This window comes from Lagenorhynchus albirostris, chromosome 1 (assembly GCF_949774975.1).
Source record: "Lagenorhynchus albirostris chromosome 1, mLagAlb1.1, whole genome shotgun sequence".
Lineage (NCBI taxonomy): Eukaryota > Metazoa > Chordata > Mammalia > Artiodactyla > Delphinidae > Lagenorhynchus > Lagenorhynchus albirostris.
This window is the reverse complement of record NC_083095.1, coordinates 26,715,528-26,729,191: the sequence shown is the minus strand read 5'-3', so window position 1 is coordinate 26,729,191 and position 13,664 is coordinate 26,715,528. Positions and strand designations below refer to the sequence as shown.

At 43.0% G+C, this 13,664-nt stretch overlaps 1 protein-coding gene across 3 annotated transcripts in view; it reads left to right on the top strand.

Annotated features, from left to right (window-relative positions):
- The window catches only part of IFT43 (intraflagellar transport 43), a 115,146-nt gene that overhangs the window by 58,323 nt on the left and 43,159 nt on the right, over nt 1-13,664 (top strand). For all 3 annotated transcript variants that reach the window (XM_060132978.1, XM_060132891.1, XM_060133062.1), the window contains one exon: nt 1,193-1,257. In XM_060132978.1, coding sequence (XP_059988961.1) covers nt 1,193-1,257 — 65 coding nt within the window. The remainder of the gene's footprint in view (nt 1-1,192; nt 1,258-13,664) is intronic.

Sequence of the window (13,664 nt, the reverse complement as noted above, 5' to 3'; positions counted from 1 at the left end):
TTTCCAGGACTTGCCTTCTCCTCCATCAGGCCTTTCCAATAGTTTCTGCTTCATCCCGCAGAAAGACTCCGTCTCTAGATGGAACATGTCCTTGGCAGGCTGGGGTGCTACCAGAGAAGCAGGAAAGGAAACACATCTTGGTGTAAAATAAAAATATCAAAAGTTAAAAGGTATTTCACCATATTGAGGGAATGTTTTCTTAAAAAGCTGCAAGCTAGGTTTTAAGCAACAGATTGAAAGGGCATTACAGTGATTTTAGCGCAGGAGTCTGCAGAATACTTCCCGCCAAATTTGGCCCACTGCTTGTCTCTGTAAAGTTTTATTGGAACACATTACACCCAGGTGTTTACTTCTTGTCTGTGGTTTGATTGCCCTGCAGCTTCAGAGTTGAGTAGCTGCAACAGAGACTGTGCGGCCCACAAAATCAAAAATAGTTACAAGAATTCCTGCACTTGGGTTTGTGGATGTATCTATTGCAGGTGAATGCTTCCTGCCCAAATAACTTGAGTAGCTTTTTAACCCACCACTTGAGTTTGTGTCTTTGAAGCAAGCCTCTCTCTTATATTTTTATTTTATTACTTTTCTTTTTATAAAAGTGATATAAATTGACGGTAAAAAGGAATTGGAAAATGCACAACAGCATAAAGAAGGAAAAAGGAATCGCCATAATTCTTTCACTGGATCCTCTCATTCATGCACTGATAGCTGATTAACGCTACGTGTTCTGTGTTAGTGATCTTTTCACAAAATTAGAAGCATATAGCTACTATTTTGAACATGTTTTAAAAAGTTAGCACATGTTGAACTTTCTCATATCATTAATTCCTTTTTAATACAGTTTTTTATTATTGCATAGTATTTTCACATGTGTATTCCGTGATTTACTTAAATTCCTTATTGACATCCAGTTATTCATTATATTCAAAAATGACATTGTGTTTCTCTCTGATTATTTCCTTGGGATAAATTCCTGGGGTTAGAATTGCTGGCTCAAAAAGTGTGAGCATTTCTAAGGCTTTCAGTAGACGTTGCCAGATTGTCCTCCAGAAGGGTACGAAAGCACCCAGGTTTCATAGTATTGTATTTGCATTTGAAGGTTTCAGAAGGTTGGTTTAGGTTACCTTAACCTCAGCCCTGTGTGCTTGAACGCTGGTCTTGGGTGACTGTTTTGTTGACGTCTCTTCCCTTGCAGGCTCCCCCTCCCAAGCCACCACGCAGGCAAGGAGGCTGGGCAGATGACTCCATGAAGGCTTCCAAGTGAGTGCTGGCAGGTCACGGGGTGGGGGGCGGGGGCGGGGGGCGGGCAGGGGACACTGTGCTCCTGTGTTGTTCTTTTATTTTTTATAACCGCTTTACTGAGATGTAATTCATATACCTTACAATTCACCCCTTTGAAAGGTACAATTCAGCTGTTCTTAGTATATTTTCAGAGCTGTAGTGTCATCACCACAATCACTTTTAGAACATTTTTATTACCCCCTAAAGAAACGCCATACCCATTAGTAGTCACTGCCTGTGTCCCCCTGCAACCTCCCCAGCCCCAGGCAACCACCAACCTGTTTTCTGTCTCTCTGATTTGCCTATTCTGGACATTTCATGTAAATGGAATCATATGTTACGTGGTCCTTTATGACTGGCTTCTTTCACTTGGCATGTTTTCAAAGTTCCTCCGTATTCTAACATTCTGTGTTTTTCTTAAAGTTACTTTCTTTTTTTTTTCCGGTACGCGGGCTTCTCACTGTTGTGGCCTCTCCCGTTGCGGAGCACAGGCTCCGGACGTGCAGGCTCAGCGGCCGTGGCTCATGGGCCCAGCCGCTCCGCGGCATGTGGGATCTTCCCGGACCAGGGCACGAACCTGTGTCCCCTGCATCAGCAGGCGGACTCTCAACCACTGTGCCACCAGGGAAGCTCTTAAAGTTACTTTCTAAACAGAATGGACTTGCCTGTTAGTTACTGCTGGATTACAAATCATTTTGGTCTTTAATCCCTTGTAGTAAGTCTCAGACGAAAGGTAAACCAATATACATGTATGTATGTATATACGTTTACTACACCAGTGTGATGGCCAACGATAAACTCAGGGAAGGAATTTCTTTTTCTCAAAGAAGAGTCATTACTTTTGTTCAGAATTTCCTTCAGCAGTTGTTACCTTCAAAATAGCACTATCGAAAATATTTTTTTCCAGTTTTCCCCCCTTCCTCCTCCCTTCCACTCCCCAGCTCTAAACACACACACACACACACACACACACACACACACACACACACACGTGCATACACCCTTTTTTTCTCCCCTGAATCATCTGAAAATAAGCTGCAGTCATCATGATATTTCACCTCTTAATATTCCAACATGCATCTCTGAAGATTAAGGACATTCTCTAAATAATCACATATAATGATCACATCTAAGAAATTTCATAAAGATTTAATAATATTTAAAATATAGTCTATATTTAAATTTCCCCAGTTGTCCCCAAAATCTCTTCTGTAGTTCCAGGATCCAATCAGAATTCACACATTATGTTGGTAGTTCTGTCTCTTTTTAGGCTCTTTTAGTCTCTAAAATAATTCCAGCTCCCCTTCGCCCTACTACACCTCCACCCAGTATATTGACTTTTTTGAGGAATCCAGGTCAGTTGTCTTGTAGAGCGTCTCACATTCTAGATTTCTCTGATTGATTCCTCATGATCAGATTCAAGTTAAATGTTTTTGGCAAGAACAGGTGATATTGTGTACTTTTTATTGTATCAGAATGGTATAGAAAGATATACTCAGAGATATCTCACTCCCATCCTTATTCTTTCTACCTCATTCCCATCCATCTCCCATGGGTAACTTCTTTATTAGTTTCTGTTTTATCCTTCCTGTACTTCTTTTTGCAAAAAATAAGCATGTATATATAAATTTAAAATGGATCCCTATTTGTTTCTATATGTTAAGATTCAGCAAACTGTGGCCCACAGGCCAGCCACCTGCTTTTATACAATTTTTAAAGGTTACTTTCCATTTATAGTTATTACAGAATATTGGCTATATTCCCCTTCTTGTTGTACAATACATCCTTGAGCCTGTCTTACACCCAGCAGTTTTACCTCGCACTCCCCCACCCTATATTGCCCCTCCCCACCCTCATTCCCCACTGGTAACCACTAGTTTGTTCTCTGTGAGTCTGCTTCTTTTTTGTTATATTTACTAGTTTCTTGTATTTTTTAGATTCCACATAGAAGTGATATCATACAGTATTTGTCTTTCTCTGTCTGACTGATTTCACTTAGCCTAATGCCCTCCAAGTCTATCTATGTTGCTACAAACAGCAAAGTTTTGTTCATTTTTTTAATGGCTGAGTACTATTCCCTTGTATCTCTATACACCACTTCTTAATCCATTCACCTGTTGATGGACATTTAGGTTGCTTCCATATCTTAGCAATTGTAAATAATGCTGCTAAAAAAATTGGGGTACTTGTATCTTTTCAAATTAGTGTTTTTGTTTTGTTTTGTTTGTTTTGGATATATACCCAGGAGTGTCATTGCTGGGTCATATGGTAGTTCTATTTTTAGTTTTTTGAAAAACCTCCATACTGTTTTCCACAGTGGCTGCATCAATTTATATTCCCACCAACACTGTATAAGGGGTCCCTTTCTCCACATCCTTGCTAACAGTTGTTATTTGTATTCTTTTTGATGATAGCCATTCTGACAGGTGTAAGGTGATATCTCCTTGTGGTTTTGATTTGCATTTCCCTGATGGTTAGCGATGCTGAGCATCTTTTCATGTGCCTGGTGGCTCTCTGCATTTCCTCTTTGGAAAAATGTCTATTCAGTTCTTCTGCCCATTTTTTAATCAAGTTGTTTGGTTTTTTTTGATGTTGAGTTGTGTGAGCTGTTTATATATGTTGGATATTAACCCCTTATTGGTCATATCATTTGCAAATATTTTCTCCCGTTCAGAAGGTTGTCTTTTCATTTTGTCGATGGTTTCCTTTGCTGTGAAAAAGCTTTTAAATTTAATTAGGTCCCATTTATTTATTTTTGCTTTTATTTCCTTTACTTTAGGAGAGGATCCAAAAAAAATATTGCTGCAATTTATGTCAAAGAGTGTTCTGCCTATGTTTTCCTCAAGTTGTTTTATAGTATCTGGTCTCACATTTAGGTCTTTAATCCATTTTGAGTTTATTTTTGTGTATGGTATTAGAGAATGTTGTAATTTCATTCTTTTACATGTAGCTGTCCAGCTCTCCCAGCACCACTTGTTGAAGAGATTGTCTTTTCTCCATTGTATACTCTTGCCTCCTTTGTCATTGATCAGGTGACTGTAAGTGCACAACCACCTGTTTTTATATATCATGTTTTATTGGAACACGACCACACGCTAAGTCTACATTTTATTTATTTATTTTTGTTGTTGTTTTTGAAGTAGAGTTGATTTACAATGTTGTGTTAATTACTTCTGTACAGCAAAGTGACTCAGTTATACATACATGCATTCTTTTTCAAATTCTTTTCCATTATGGTTTTATCACAAGATATTGAATACAGTTCCCTGTGCTATGCAGTAGGACCTTGTTGTTTATCCATCCTATATATACCAGCTGGCATCTGCTAATCCCACACTCACAGTCCTCCCCTCCCCAACCCCCTCCCCATTGGCAACCACCAGTCTGTTCTCTATGGCTCTGATTCTGTTTCTGTTTCCTAGATAGCTTCATTTGTGTCGTATTTTAGATTCCACATATAAGTGATATCATATGGTGTTTGTCCTTCTCTTTCTGGCTTTGCTTAGTATGATAATCTCTAGTTACATCCATGTTGCTGCAAATGGCATTTATCCATTATCTTTATCCATTCATCTGTTGATGGACATTTAGATTGTTTCCATGTCATGGCTATTGTGCATAGTGTTGCTAGGAACATAGGGGTGCCTGTATCTTTTTGATTTAGAGTTTTGTGGGATTGCTGGATCATATGGTAGTTCTATTTTTAGTTTTCTGAGGAACCTCCACACTGTTTTACACAGTAGCTGCACCAACTTACATTCGCACCAGCAGTGTAGGAGGGTTCCCTTTTCTCCACACCCTCTCCAGCATTTGTGATTTGTAGACTTTTTAATGGTGGTCATTCTGACCAGTGTGAGGTGATACCTCATGGTAGTTCTGATTTGCACTTCTCTAATAATTAGCGATGTTGAGCATCTTTCATGTACCTATTGGCCATCTGTATTTCTTCTTTGGAGAAATGTCTCTTTAGATCTTCTCCCCATTTTTCGATTGGGTTGTTTGTTTTTTTTGTTGTCAAGTTGTATGAGCTGTTTGTATGTTTTGGAAATTAAGCCCTGTTGGTTGCGTCGTTTGCAAATATTTTCTCCCATTCTATAGGTTGTCTTTTCGTTTTGTTTATGGTTTCCTCTGCTGTGCAAAAGCTTGTAAGTTTGATTAGGTCCCATTTGTTTATTTTCGTTTTTAATTCTATTGCCTTGGGAGAAAGACCTAAGGAAACATTGGTACATAAATGTACATTTTAAAATTTAGATCTCTGATCCATGTGGAATTAATTCCAGTGTACAGTATGAGGTGCAGATCCAGTTTTATCTTTTTTCTAAATGACTATTGTCCCAGCACCATTTATTTGAAAATCCATCTTTCTCCAGTGAATTTAGAAGCTACCTTTTCCATAGTCTGTATCTTTGTATGTACTTGGGTCTGCTTTTGGACTTGCTATTCTGTCTGGTGGTCTTTCTGTCTATTTATATGCGATATATGCCATATGCTATTTAAGCGCCACACTGTTCCTTTGGTGAACATAACACTGCTTTTTCGTGTTAACTAAGAAGAAGAAGGTGACTTTGAAGTATGCTAGTGAGAGGCTAATTGAGGAGCCCTACTTTTCTAAGTTATTAGGGGATTCTAGTGTTTATATTATCTGGAATTTATTTTGAAATATGGAAATGAGTCAAATCCTATATCTGCTTCTTAGAGAAAAAGAAAGAGAATCTCAAGTGTTAATTCCTCGATGAATATATTAAAGATTTTTCCAGATCAGATCCATTTTCCCTGGGAGGGAGTGCTCTTCCATTTCCGGTGTTACTTTTCAAGGGATCCCCTTGCTTGGCTCCTCGGTCTGCCGCCTGGTCCTGACCCCTCAGTGTCTGTCGGCACGCCCAGGGCTCGTCCTCCAGCCACCTCTCCTCTGTCGACGCTCGCTCTCGGCATGCTCTCCATCCCTTCTCGGGCGTTTTCCTATCACCTGTATACTGATAACCCCAGAGTTTGTATCTCCAGCCCAGTCCTTCCCCTGAGCATCTAGCTGTCCACATGACCTTTCCACCTGAATGTGCAACTCAATCCTAACACATCCAAATCGGTCCTCTTCATTTCCACCCCTTCCACCCCGTCTCCCAATCTGCATCTCCCCAAGGCCCCTCAGGTCTCCATAAATGGGCTCCACCTTCCCTGTCACTCAGACGCTGAACTTTGGGGTCGTCCTGGACTCCTCCATGTCCACTCAGGTTCAGTCTGTCAGCAAACCTGTTCAGTCACAGTTGAAACACACCTGTCGTCTGCGCGGCCAGTGCTACAGGCAGTGTCGTTCCTGGTGCTGACTCAGGCCAGGCTCTCCTGACTGGCCTCCCCCTTCACCCTCGCCTCCCTTAGTCTTATCTGCAAGAGCCAGAGTGACCTCTTTATAACATAGGTGAGGTCATTTCACGTTTGTCTGCTCAGAACCCTCCAGGGGCATCCCCCACCCCCACCCCAAAGTAAACCCCCCAGTCTTTACCATGGCTTCCCAGGCTCCACCTGACCTCACTTTATACAGAATAGCACCCCTCATCAGTCCGTGTTCCCCATCTCCTGCTGTAGGTTTCACCACCTTACATATATCCATACACACACACGTGCACATACACGTATTGTCTTTTTCTCTCTACTCTCCTGTAAGCTCCGTGAGAGGAGACACACCCTTGTTCACATACCCCCAGTGCCTCAAACAGTGCCAGTCCATGATGAGCACTCAGTGACTATTTATTGAACACATGAATGATGAGGTCAGTAGTTTGGTTGGTCACTTACTGTGTCGGTGTGGCACATGGCGCTCTAGACGGCTGGGAGACCTGTTGGGGAGATGATGCTCTGTGTGAAGGGTGATAAGAGCCTGAACTGGGGCAATGTGTGTGAGCATGGACAGGAGAGATTTGGAGACATCTTGGCGGTAGACTTAAGAGAAGTGCCATTAGTTGGATGCAGGGCAGAGGGTGGAGTTGACGGTCCACTGCAAGGTGCCTGGCTTCGGTGACTGGTTGGGTAGTGGTGCCATCACATGGAGAAGGCAGGAGGAGAGACCTGACTTGGGGGCGGTGGCGGTCCATGCAGATCGTCTCCATGGTGTGGGAGTCCAGAAGAAAGGTCAAAAAGCAGTTACAGTTTGAGCCATACGTACAAATAGAAGACAAGGACAGAACCTTGGAGTTGGCTGTTTGGAGGTTACTAGGGGCCTTTGAGGAAGTGATCACAGTGATTTGTGTTGGGACAAAAGCCGATTACAGTGGGTTGAAGAGGAAGGTGGAAGTGAGGAAATGGAGACAGTGGTACAGGCTCCTACTCTGAGAGGGAAAGGAAAGAGGTGGGGCGGTATTTGGAAGGGGGAGTCTGTGTTGAGATTCGTGTGTGTGATAAACCTGGGGAAAGAGTGATTACAGATGAAATAGGGGGGTGTGAAGGAGTAGGATCCTGGAGACATAGGATAAGACCTTCCGAGAGAGACTAATTAACCTTGGACAGGAAGAGGCAGGGACATTTTTCCTCCAGGACAGGAGGGAGCTTGGAAAGGCTGGTAAGTTACCAAAAAAGGCTGAGGGGAGTAGGGAACTGGGGGAAGAGGCCATTTTGAATTGGCCTGCGTTTTTTTTTTTCTTCTTCTTTTTTCAAAGTGGGAAGGCAAACAGTGTTGAGCTTATTGGAGCAAAGGAGAGCTGGCATCTGGAGGCAAGTAGAACACATTTGAAACAAAGAGGAAAGGGGGCCAACTAGCGGTCAGAGAGGTGATTGTTGGGCTGGATTGAGGGTCTGCCCCGTGAAGGCTGGAGAACGTGAGCTCCTGCTATTTGCAGGTGCCCCAGGGGAGCTCTGTGCTTCCTGCCCTGCAAGAGCTTTGATTCCAATTAGGGAGATGAGGCATTCTCATTCACAAAAGTCAGGATCGGCAGAAGGAGCACATCATAAGTGAGAAACTAACGGAGTGGCCAACCCTGGTATTGTGACGTCAGAGGAGAGTATTCGCAGTGGTCAGGGAGCCCCTTGCGGAGGAGATGGGGGTCAAGCTGGAGGAATTCTGATGGGCAAAGAGCACTGTGAGGAGAGCATTTTGGTTCAAGGATTGGTGTAGGCATAAGTGTTGGGGGGTGGGGAGCAGTAACCACACTGTCAGTCTGGTTAGAGCAGAGAATTCACACTAAAAATATTGTTCTCACCTTAAATTCTTTTGGAATGATAATAGTGGTACTGTACTAGATACCTGTCTCAGCCAGTTCAGGCTGTTATAACAATATCATAGAAAAGATGGTTTAAACAACAAGCATTTATTTCTCGCAGTTCTGGAGGCTAGAAATCTAGAGGCTGGGTTCATGTGGCCTTCCTTCTGTGCACACACAGGGAGATCTTCTGTCTCTTCCTCATTTTATGAGGGCACTAATCCCATCATGGGGGTTCCACCTGCATGACCTCATCTAACCATAATTTGTTCCCAAAGTCCCCACCTTCAAACACCATCGCATTGGAGGTTAAGGTTTCAGCATATGAATTTGGGGAGCCACACACATTCAGTCCATAGCTACACCTTATATGTGCAATACACCAACCCCATTGGGTAGGTTTTAGTTTTTTAAGGTAGGTACCCCTCTACAAGGGAGGGAGGAGGAAAGTGAGGCTCACCGAGGTCTACATTGTCACCAGTGGGAAGTAGGCGGGCTGTTTACAGATCTGCCTGAGGAGCCCTCAACCAGGGATGTGAGTTTCTGGGATGCCTTTGTTTTGTTTGCATAACACTGCCCAAGATAGAGAGCAGGACATGTGTCACCCACCTCACTGGCTAGAGCCGTTGACTGCTGGAACCCAAATACTCACCCCGAGCCACAGGAAACGGCTGTATTCAGGAATGGCCTGGGACCTGGGATCCTGTCCCCTCTCTTGGCACCACAGTCATAGCTATGCCAAAGATTCCATCTTGGAGCCAGGCTGGCCTTGGCTCCAAAGTTGTCTGAGGTGGGGCACTTGTAGTCGGTGGGGAATAGAGCTGAACGAGAGTCAACCAGACTTGGGAAAGGGAGGAAGGAAAGGTAGTCTGATTAAGTTTTGTCTCAAAGTGTCTGTTTTGGGGTTTGTCCCTGCCTTGATCTGCAAGGGAGTGAGGTAAGTAATGGCCCCTCGGGGACTTTCAGGACTTTGCTCTCAATGTCAACCGTCATTTTCAATCACCCTCTCCCTCCCAGCCATTAATTTTGGCCCAGGATCATGGGGACTTGTCCATCTATCACTCCTAATTGACACTAAATGATCTGTCAGCTTATTGATGAACGGCAGGAGTGGAATTGTCACAATATATTTTACTTTCTAACAACTCCTCCTGACAATTTTACCTTGTCCATCTCACTCTCCTCACATAAATCTCCGTAGGCCGCTCATTCCTTCTCATGGGCTGTTCTGGTGCCAGCCACTTCCACACCATCTGCACGTGTCAAGGGCATCAAGATGGCGGTAGAACAGCCGTGTGCTGGTCCTGAGGTTGCCCCCTTCCCTCCTCCTTCTCTCTTTCCCTCTTGCTTTTTTTTTTTTTTTTTTTTTAATGGCATAGATGTTCCAAGAATACTAAAGGGCTTCTGCCCTCTCCCTCTGTGTCATTGTCATACCAGAGTCTCTTTACCTTCTTGTTAGCCACGAGTAGTTAATTCTTATTAGGCTACAAAAGTGTAAAAGGCAAAAATTCAGAGCTGCCAGGCTCCTAGATCTGTAAGCACAGTTGCAGACACGTTTTGTCCTCTTTAAAGCAGCTCTGTTATAGGCTGTCCATCTCCTTAGAAGTCAGTTTCTTAGAAAGATGTCACAGAGGGTAGGTTAACCAGAGCTTGCCCACTGATGTGCTGTGTGCTGCACTGTGAGTGCAGGTGTACCAGGATGTGGGTGCTCTGTCCTTGGACCTTTTGGGCCAGGCTTAGAGCTGCCAAGGCCTCCAGGCTGTCACCAGTAGCCACCAGCAGTCTCATCCGTGCACCCCAGTTTTCCATACAGCTGTTATTTTTAAGTGCCCCAAGTCTTGAAAAAGATGGGGAAGTGCTGGGTTAGATATATATAAGGGTATATAGTTATTTCATCTTAAGAAGGTGTACCTATGGGTGTGTAAAATCCTTTATCCTTTATGAGGCCAAGGATGAGTAGAGGAGCTTGACAACGTATTAAAATGTCATTGCCCTCCTCCCTCCTTCCTTTCCTGCTGAAGATAATTTTTGTTAACTGATAGGGACTGTTTTTGTTTATTAACCATCATTCCATTATCATGCCTATCAAAATTAATAATGATTCCTTAATGTCATCTGATGGCCAGATCATATTCAAGTACTTCCATTGTCTCAAAGATGTCTTTTTATAGTTGATTATAAAAAGAGCAAATCAAGGTCTGCACCTGTATTTAGTCATCTTTGGTCTCTTTCATTCTGCAGCCTTCCCTACCCCACAACCACCTCTTTTTTCTCCCATGTCATTGGTTTTTTTGAGAAACTTGTCCTGTAGAGTGTCGCACATTCTGGATTTGGCCTATTGCTTCCTAGTCAAGGTTTCTAACTTGTTCCTTTGGCGCTCATGTTCCCTGTGAAGCTGGGGGTTACATCTAGATCAGCTGGGGGTTAGACGCAGACTCGCAATCTTGGCAGGAGTACTTTGGAGGCAGTGCTGTGTACATCCCACTGTAGCGCATCCATAGGCTCAGGTGTCCGGGGTTCCACTTTAAGTGAGGCTGTGATTGATCCTGGGGGTCAGGGGTGTGGCCTCCATGTTAGTTCCCCACCAGACTCCTGCCTGCTGGTTGAAGCATCCATTGATGATTGTTGCCTAGAGCCATGATTTCATTAAAGGGTGTCAAGTGGTGATTTTCTTTTTTTAAAAAAAAAAGATTTTTTTTAAAAACTAATTTATTTAATTTATTTATTTTGGGGCCGTGCAGGATCTTCGTTGCTGCGCAAAGGCTTTCTCTAGTTGCCGCAAGTGGGGGCTACTCTTCATTGCGGTGCGCGTGCTTCTCATTGCGGTGGATTCTCTTGGTGTGGAGCAGGGGCTCTCGGCACGCTGGCTTCAGTAGTTGTGGCACGCGGGCTCAGTAGTTGTGGCTCGTGGGTTCTAAAGCACAGGCTCAGTAGGTGTGGCGCACGGGCTTAGTTGCTCTGAGGCATGTGGGATCTTCCGGGACCAGGGCTCGAACCCGTGTCCTCTGCATCCGCAGGCGGATTCTCAACCACTGCGCCACCAGGGAAGCCCAAGTGGTGATTTTCTAATTCTCACTTATTAACAGAAATTCTTTCATAAGGAACTTTCTCTCATCAACTATTTGGTTGCCTGAAATACAATTTATTATACCTATAATCCTGCCTTTTGCCCGCTCCAGTCTTTTTATTTTGAAAAATTTCAAACCTATGGAAAAGTTTGAGAATAATACAACAAAACATCCTTCTGACAATGTTTCACTGCATGTGGCTTATTCTCTATTTTTTTGTTTTTACTTTTTACTGAACTGTTTGAGAGCTGTAGCTACCTTTGCATTTCCATTACTTAACAGCAAATAGTTACTTTGCAAGAGATTTTTGTCTATACCGTTTGCTTCTCGGTCTGTAGTACTTGACACATATAGGTGTTCAGTACATATCTGATGATTGAGTGACTTTTGGACATTTCTTACAGAGCTCCAGTAATTAAAAAGGGACCAGGTGTCCCTGAGTCCTTGACCTTCAGATTTTCATCAGTATGTATGATTTTGTTGAAGTATTGAGAATTTATTTTCCACATGCTGCCCTGAGCCACAAAGATCCCAGAATTGGTATGACATGGCAGGGGTCCTGGGCATCATGGGTGAGCAGTTATTTAGTTCTCAGCGAGGTTGGTCAGGTATCAGAGATGAGTGTCCAGTATTGGATGAAATCAGATGAGGCGGTTGCATGTGAGATGGTTGAGCAGGGAAGGTCTTAGGTAGTTTATTGTGCATCCATTTCCAACAAATGTGCCCAGGGCTTGGGCACCATGTCCCTGTTTCTGTGGCTTTTGGAGATGCCCATGAGAGCCCCCTGCTTGAATCTCTGTCTCAACTTTATCATCATTGCTCCTGCTTGCATATGTGCTTTTCCTCCACGTGGCTTCCAAGACCAAACAGATTCAGAAAAGGTGGCTTCAGGGCCAAGCAACAACATATCTTTTTTATTGGAGTATAATTGCTTTACAATGTTGTGTTAGTCTCTGCTGTACAACAAAATGAAACAGCTATATGTATACATATATCCCCTGCTTCTTGAGCCTCCCTCCCACCCTCCCTATCCCACCCCTCTAGGTGGTCACAAAGGACCAAGCTGATTTCCCTGTGCTGTGCAGCAGCTTCCCACTAGCTAGCTGTTTTACATTTGGTAGTGTACATATGTCAGTGCTACTCTCTCACTTCGTCCCAGCTTCCCCTTCCCCCGCCCGTGTCCTCAAGTCTGTTCTCTACGTCTGCGTCTTTATTTTTGCCCTGCCACCAGGTTCATCAGTACCATTTTTTTAGATTCTATATATGTGCATCAGCATGTGGTATTTGTTTTTCTCTTTCTGACTTACTTCACTGTGTATGACAGACTCTAGGTCCATCCACCTCACTACAAATAACTCAATTTCGGGGTTTTTTTGGCTGAGTAATATGCCATTGTATATATATGTACCACATCTTCTTTATCCATTCATCTGTCGATGGACATTTAGGTTGCTTCCATGTCCTGGCTATTGTAAATAGTGCTTCAATGAACATTGTGGTACATGTATCTTTTTGAATTATGGTTTTTTCAGGGTATATGCCCAGTAGTGGGATTGCTGGGTCATATGGTAGTTCTATTTTTAGTTTTTTAGGGAACCTCCATACTGTTCTCTATAGTGGTTGTATCAATTTACATCCCCACCAACAGTGCCAGGAGGGTTCCCTTTTCTCCACACCCTCTCCAGCATTTATCATTTCTAGATTTTTTGGTGATGGCCATTCTGACCGTTGTGAGGTGATACCTCATTGTAGTTTTGATTTGCATTTCTCTAATGATTAGCGACATTGAACATCTTTTCATGTGTTTGTTGGCAATCTGTATGTCTTCTTTGGAGAAATATCTATTTAGGTCTTCTGCCTATTTTTGGATTGGGTTGTTTGTTTTTTGATATTGAACTGCATGAGCTGCTTGTATATTTTGGAGATTAATCCTTTGTCAGTTGCTTCATTTGCAAATATCTTCTCCCATTCTGAGGGTTGTCTTTTGGTCTTGTTTATGGTTTCCTTTGCTGTGCAAAGGCTAAGTTTCATTAGGTCCCATTTGTTTATTTTTGTTTTTATTTCCATTACTCTAGGAGGTGGGTCAAGAAGGATCTTGCTGTGATTTATGTCATAGTGTTCTGCCTATGTT